Genomic DNA, 6932 nt, shown 5'->3' with positions numbered 1-6932 from the left:
TGGAAGCTCCGCGCCCCTTCCCTCCTCCTCCTGCTGCGGTACTGCGGTGGCGGCTGCCTTTGGAACTGACGTGTCATGCGGGATGAGTCAAAGAGACTCAACGAATTGCCGGCGGGGGGAGAGAAGCCAAAGAGGGAGAAGAAAAGGAGAAAAGAAAAAAAAAAGGAAAAAAGTCCGTCCGTCCGTCAAACACACAAAAGAAAAAATCGGAAGAAAAAAAAAAAAGAAAAAAAATAATAATAATTTTTTAGTTTTTGCGCCTGTCCGGCCACATTCCGCAAGCAATTCAGAAAAAAAAAAAAAAAAAAAAGAAGAGGAAGGGGAAGAGGAAGAGGGAAAAAAAAGGACACGAAGAAAAAATGCGGGGAGTATGGAAGCGGAAGAAAAAAAAAAAAAGAAAAAAGTTTTAACAAAAACATTTGGATAAAAAATGCAAAGATGAACAACACGCACACGCACACGCACAAAAAAAAAAAAGAAGAAGAGGGAGGGGAGGAAAGGAAGAAAAAAAGACACAAAAGACACACGGAGCACACAAAATGGCCGCAGGAAACTTTAAAAAAAAAAAAAAAGGAAACATGAGGGCACATGCGCATTCCTCCCCAGCCCTTACCCTTTTCACAGCACGGCACGTTCCACCTGGACCCTGTTTTTTCCTCTTCTTTTCCCTCCTTCTTTTTTCCTTTCCGTTATTTCCTACCTTTTGGTTTTTCTGTTTGTTTCCTTGTTTGCATGTATCACCCTATTTTCTTTCTTCAAACCTCTGCTCCCCTTCCCTTTCCCCTTCCATGCCCTACCTTTTTTCCCCCCACCCCCCCTTTTTTTTTTGCCAGGCCTCTTCACATTGCATTCATCCATCCTCTCTTCTTCCACACACACACATACACATATATATATATATATATATAGATTATATATAAAGAGAAGGGGAACGGGAGAGGGAAAAGAGAGAGAGAGAGAGGCCTGTGTGTGTGTGTGCAGAACCCCTACAACCAGCTCCTACTCCAACCACACCAACGCCCCACACAAACAAACACACTGCACAAGGAGACAACAAACAAAAAAAAGGAATCAATAGACACAAAACTGCCGTAAACACCCACCACCTACCCACCCATTCCAGATGAGGAGGCAAAAGCAAAGAAAAGGAGGCAAATCCCAGGACCACAGCGACAGTCACCAGCCCCAGCAGGGCAACGGGATTATTCATTCATCCTCGTCATCGTCGATTCCATTCTTCTTCCATCGCATCATCGCCTCGGTTGAAAACAAACAAAACACGGCATGAATGGTCTAAAAAGCGTCACAAGTTTAAAAAAAAAAACGCAACAAGAATGAAGTGGTAAATAACTACTAAAATGTTCACTGTCATCACCATCGACATTTTAAACACGCATTCGTTTGACACTCTCACTTTTTTTTTGTTTTGCCGCCCCCCCCCCCCCTCTACCGCGCCGTGTGCATCTCACGCGTAGGCCCCTTTTATTTCCTTAAATCGTATCCTTCCACTTCTCACCTCCCCCTCGCGGCTCCGTCGCTCTTCATCCTCTTCTCGCCATCGGCCCTTCAGGGCACCTGAGTTCACGTGTGTGTGTGTGTGTGACTTCAGCGTCATATGTTCCTCGTCGTGCCATTTTCTGGCACTCTCCTCATCTCTTCATTTAGATGTAAGCATAAAAATGTGACGTGCGGACACACAAAACGTGTGTGTCTGCAGGCCCTGTTTGCGTTCATCACCCTCTCTTACTTACTCTCTCTCTCTCTCGCTCTCTCTCTTCGCCCCCACCCCCCTCGTAATTATCATTTCATCATTTTTATTTTTTGCTTTCGTTTATTGTGTTTTCCTTCTTGACTTCTCTCTCCCTTCCTCACTCTCTCCCTCCTCTCCATGTCTGTGTCTGTGTGTCCGCGTCTCTCCCACACACGCACGCATACAGACACGGAATACCTCCCCTCCTTCTTCTCCATCATTCTTTCGTGCCTTCGTTGCATCAAATAACGGCATTTTCCTCCGGTGCGTCGTATGCGTAAAATGCCTTGTTATGCATCACCAATTTATTCTCCACAAAGTAAAAGCTGTCGCTGACAGTCTCGTTCGGATTGTCAATGATGGCGCGGATCCAATCCTCGGAGAGCGCAGGCATGTCATAAATGGCCTCCCACGTGTTGGTGGAGTGCGGAATGCAGAAACCAAACGTGAAGTCAAACGATTTTATAAGTGTATCACGAAAGTAATGTCGCTCAATCATGCGAAAGTTTCGGACGGGGAAGTCGCTGTTGATACCAAAAACGAGTTTGGCGCCAATCGCCCTGCGTCGCAGCATAGACGGGGGGAAATTGTAATAAATGGTGCGCATCGTCCGATGCACCTCCTCCGGTAGCTGCGCGATGGTGGGAATGGACGGGTAATCCTCGGGGTTGCGCTCGACATCAAACATGACTTTGCCTGTCTCCATGTCACGGATGGTGAACCGATAAAACTCAATGTTATACGTGTTGGCGGTAAAGGGGCAGAGAAACTCGCTGGTAGGGGCGCTGAACTGCAGCACCTGCTCCGGCGTGACTTGAATGTTTGCCGCCATGCCACCCGCTGAGCCCTTTTTTGTTTGTTTGACCGTTTTGTTGTTGGTTTCCCCCTCCCCTTCCCCTCACTCACTGACCGCCCACCCGTCCGTCCGCCCGCCCGCGCGTGTGTTTTCAGGAAAAATGTGCCTCGTTGCCCGCACGTAATTTTGGTGGCAATCGCAAAACCCTTTTTTTTTTTTTTCCGTCCCTCGTCCTTCAGTCCACTGCAGCCCTTTTTGTTGTTGTTTATTTGTTTGTTTTCTTTTTTCTCTTCGTTTCTGCTCGTTGCGTGTGAATTTCGTTTTCCCCTTTTCTTTTTCTTTTTTTGACTTTTTTTTTTCCCTTTCCTCTCTTTTATTATTCGTGCTTCCTTTTTCCCCCCTCTGCGACAACGCGTAGGGGCGCAACAGACAAAAAAAAGTTAAAAAAATGAAAAAAAAAAAAATGGATGAGAAGTCCCATTTTCTTTTCCCAGGACTTTATTCAGCTTGCACATCCACATACACACACATCACGTGCTAAAGAAAAAAAAAAAAAAGCTGGGAAAAGTACACGTGTGTGCATGCATGTGTGCGAGGAATAAAGAAAGGGAGGAAAGAGAGAGAGAGAGAGAGAGAGAGAGACCAGCCGTGAATTAAAACAGCGGAGAAAAGACCCCCGTGCGGAACTCCCTCCCTCCTGTTCATCCACAGCAGCTGAGGTAGGGGGAAGGGTAGGGCAGGGTAGGGGGGGTGCGTCATGCACCAACAACGCCCCATGTTTATAATTATTATACATGCATGTATGGCATGCGTATTGGTCATGTATACACACATGCATACATGCATAAATATATACGTGTGTGTATGTTTGTTTTTGTTTTTTTATTCAAATCGATCAGATACTCAACAATAAAAGCAATAATAATAATAATAATAATAAACCTTTTTTTTCTTTTCTTATTGTTGCTTTTTTAATTTCTATGGGTTTCTCTTCAGGCATCAAAAATAAATAAAAAAATAAACACACATGTACATACACAAGGAAAAAAGGGGTAGGAGATAGATACATGTATTTGCATAGCTGCATGTAAGGCAAGAGGCAGCTTGTGTGTGTGTGGTGGGGGGAATGACAGGACGTCAACAGTGTCAATTTCCTCTATTTCCCCCGCTCTATAAAATAACCGCCATCACCGTCGTCATTCGCACAGTTGTTGTAGTCGTTTTCATGGCCGTTAAGATTCAGAATTTGTGCCTCCATCGCCATCTCCTCGCATATCCACTGATGTAGCTCAACGAGCTTCCGTCGTTCTTGCAGCGTACGTCTTTTCACGATACACCTCTCTCGCTCTAGAATCTCCGCCTCGTGCTCCAGTTCCTCGCGTTGACGAAGAAGCTCCCGCTCACGATTCATCCGTTCTGTCTCAAACCGCATCTGCTCCATCATCCACACATACTCCCTTTGCTCCAAGCGTGCATCCTCAACGTCGGCATCATAAAATGGAATCATTGCGGTGCCCAGGCCATCGATGGCGTCCTCCTCAATGATGACATCCACCGGCGATAAAGTCTGCGCCGAAGGAGTCCTCTCTAACGGCGCCACAGCGCATGTACCCGTTGCTGCGCGTGGCCCACCACAGTCATGCTTGTCGCACGGGTAGCGCTGACGCTCACCAGCCCTCTCTCTATCTGCCCTCTGCTGCCTGGGGCGTGGCACTGGCGTGCACTGTGACGCCGTTGTCGCCGACGTGTTTAAACCATGCGAAAATTCAATGCGATCGCTCTGGTTCAAATGCTCCTCGGCGGGATGCGTTTGCCGCCCACCGCGGCGTCTGTCACCCCAGTCGCCACGCCGCGAAGACGGGATCCGACTCGCCTCCCCCGCGGTGTGGAGCTCCAGCACTGCCTTGTTGTGCAGCCCCAGCGACGCCCCGGTGCTTGTGTTTTCGACAGGGACGCCGTTGAACGTGAGCACCTGCTGCTCCGCTGGGATGAGGCAGATGGCCTCGAGGTGCAGCCGCAGCTGCGCACCCGTCAGCTTGCGTATGTTGCCCTCGAAGACAAGATGGTACACCACATCGGCGGCGGGGTTGCGGATGCGCAGCGTGCAGTGTTGCTCACCCGGCGCAGACGACGGAGCGGACCCACGTGATCGCATGACCGGCGCCCCCCTACGCAGCACACACACACAGATAGAGAGAGAGAGAGAGAGAGAGAGAGGTATCCGTGATGAAATAAAAAAGTGTTGTCAACGCCACCACCACCACCACAACAACAACAAGAAAAAAAAAAAAACTCGCAATTTGGACCGGCACAAAGCCCAAAATAAGGAAATAAAAAATAAAAATAAAAAAAACACACGTACAGTTTACAAATCGTAAAAAAAAAAAAAGAAAGTAACAAAAATGGCAATTGAAATATATATATATATATTTTCCTGCATGTACAATCAAACCCCACTCATACTCATTCACACACACGCGCACGCATTGAATAAGTAAAAGTCACACACACAAAAAAAAAAAAAAGAAACCGCATAGACACACATCACAAGAATCCAGCGGTTCGCAACAGAAGCGGCACAAACGGCGATGTGAATTTTGTTTCCTCGTCTCTCCCTCACCACCACCATAGCTTCTCCTTTATTATTATTGTTGCTATTATTATTATATTCTCCCCTCCTTTTGGAGAGAAACAAATTCCCAATTGTGAATGGGGCCGCAGTCATCCTCACCGGCGCCTCCGTCCACACGCCTCTCTCTCTCTCTCTCTCTCCCACCCACCCCTGCGACTTCCCTACACACATGGCTGCTCCCCCCTACCAGCGCGCTCTTTCCATCTTTCCTCCTCGAGCAACCCCTCCCCTCCAAAATAAAAAAAAAGTAGCCGACGTCTTCTGGTGGCCGCTTCTCCCCTATTCCCCCGCAATGAGAGTGAAAGGAGGAAAGACGCATCACAATGGAGGGCATAAGGGTTTGGGCTCCATGCACCCGCAGCGCCACACACACACACACACCCTCCGCAATCTTCAGGGGGATCTATTCAGCTCTCATACGCATCAATCAATCAACCAAATTCAAAAAAATTTCTAATGTAATAATCGTCAGGCCCGTCGTTTCAAAAAGAAAAAAAAGCTGCAGCCTTTCAAAGGGCCCCGCAACCGCCGGACTCCTCCTTCCAACGCGGATGGAAGCAGTAGTCATAATAGCAGTAGTAGTAGGGCAAAGAAAAAAAAAAAAAAAAAGAGCCGCACTGGCGCTGCCCTCCAAAGTGGCACCGTAAGAAGGTTAAAATAAATTTTAAAAAAGACGAGGGACCTCATCTCCAATTTAAGAAGAAGAAAAGACCTGTCTTTTCGTCGTGTTTACAGGTTTAGATTATATCCAGATAGTTTTCGCCCACCCCTTCTCCCTTGTCTTCTTGTCTCTCTCTCTCTCTCTCCCAGTCATTTTGATTCGCGCAACGGCTTTGGCTTCTCACCACGAAAACATCTAATAAAAAACTGCGTCATTGTGTACGAAAAGACAAGGCGAGGTGCCGATGTGAGGAGTTTCGGCAACATGCCCTTGTAAAAGGCCGTCACGCCCTCTCGCCGAAAGGTCTCCGTCATCACGCTCCAACCAGTCACGCGGCCGTCTTCAAATCTCTTGTTTTGAATGCGTGTCTTCACAACATCGATTGGGTTCGTAAACCACACGCCGAGGAAACCACCCACGGTGGAGCTCACCAAATTCTGAACAACCGTCGCATCGCTGTAGTCCTCCAGGTGAAACACGTACTCCTTGGTCCAGGCCACACCCCCAAACAACAGAAAGGAACCAGGGGCGTTTCGCACCGCGGTTGTTCCAATGCCTGCGTACATCCTCATAACCCCCTCTTGACGGAGGATTCGGAAGAAAGAGCGGTTTTTAATGGCCCCTTTATTTGTCTGGTTCAGCACCTTCATCCGGTCAATGGGCAACAGAATCACCTCGAAAACACCTACAAGGCACCCAGCGGTGGCCTCAAGCGCCATTGCGCCGTGATTATTTCTTCTGTGGGTGTGCTGCTTCTGCTGGTGCTGCTGCTTTGATTGTTCCTGCGCATCCCCTAAAAAAATATGCCCAAATCTAGACTCTAAAAAATCCCGCATGTATGATTGACCTGCAAATTTAATGACGCGCTGCAGCACCTTATATAACATGGCGTATGTGCTTCCCGGGTACATGTGCCTCACGCGGTCTAAAGAAGTGATGCGAGCCCCAAGGGGCTTGTCGTGCTCCATGCCCTGCAACACAACCCGCAAAAAACCCGCCACGTGTTCGACAAGGAGGTGGGGTCAAATACAATGTGCTGATGCGACATGAGTCGCTTTCGCCGTGTATCAAAGGGATGAAATATGAGAATCTC

At 47.9% G+C, this 6932-nt stretch overlaps 3 protein-coding genes and 1 pseudogene across 3 annotated transcripts, besides 20 other annotated features; all 4 read right to left on the bottom strand.

Moving 5' to 3' along the window:
- Positions 1-6932: a sequence feature (heterozygous, non-Esmeraldo-like haplotype).
- Positions 120-172: a sequence feature (A-rich).
- Positions 196-234: a sequence feature (A-rich).
- Positions 291-313: a microsatellite.
- Positions 317-509: a sequence feature (GA-rich).
- Positions 646-826: a sequence feature (CT-rich).
- Positions 882-919: a microsatellite.
- Positions 921-961: a sequence feature (GA-rich).
- Positions 1751-1776: a microsatellite.
- On the bottom strand, positions 1992-2582 carry Tc00.1047053503499.10 (hypothetical protein, conserved; the record flags this gene model as incomplete). The annotated part of the gene is made up of 1 exon (XM_799828.1): positions 1992-2582. One exon carries the CDS (start codon positions 2580-2582, stop codon positions 1992-1994), a length of 591 nt encoding a protein of 196 aa, XP_804921.1.
- Positions 2660-2687: a microsatellite.
- Positions 2799-2941: a sequence feature (T-rich).
- Positions 3149-3188: a microsatellite.
- Positions 3337-3413: a microsatellite.
- Positions 3452-3486: a microsatellite.
- Positions 3548-3568: a sequence feature (AT_rich).
- On the bottom strand, positions 3703-4701 carry Tc00.1047053503499.20 (hypothetical protein, conserved; the record flags this gene model as incomplete). Its single annotated transcript, XM_799829.1, has 1 exon — positions 3703-4701. One exon carries the CDS (start codon positions 4699-4701, stop codon positions 3703-3705), a length of 999 nt encoding a protein of 332 aa, XP_804922.1.
- Positions 4734-4763: a microsatellite.
- Positions 4875-4899: a sequence feature (AT_rich).
- Positions 4959-4979: a sequence feature (AT_rich).
- Tc00.1047053503499.24 (uncharacterized protein) lies at positions 5014-5349 on the bottom strand (the record flags this gene model as incomplete). The annotated part of the gene is made up of 1 exon (XM_799830.1): positions 5014-5349. One exon carries the CDS (start codon positions 5347-5349, stop codon positions 5014-5016), a length of 336 nt encoding a protein of 111 aa, XP_804923.1.
- Positions 5186-5213: a microsatellite.
- Positions 5298-5318: a microsatellite.
- Tc00.1047053503499.30 lies at positions 5989-6932 on the bottom strand (annotated as a pseudogene; the record flags this gene model as incomplete).

The sequence above is a fragment of the Trypanosoma cruzi genome, genomic scaffold, assembly GCF_000209065.1.
Source record: "Trypanosoma cruzi strain CL Brener 1047053512861 genomic scaffold, whole genome shotgun sequence".
In the NCBI taxonomy this organism is placed as follows: Eukaryota; Euglenozoa; class Kinetoplastea; order Trypanosomatida; family Trypanosomatidae; genus Trypanosoma; species Trypanosoma cruzi.
The sequence above is the reverse complement of the archived record's forward strand: the minus strand, read 5'-3'. Positions and strand labels throughout refer to the sequence as shown.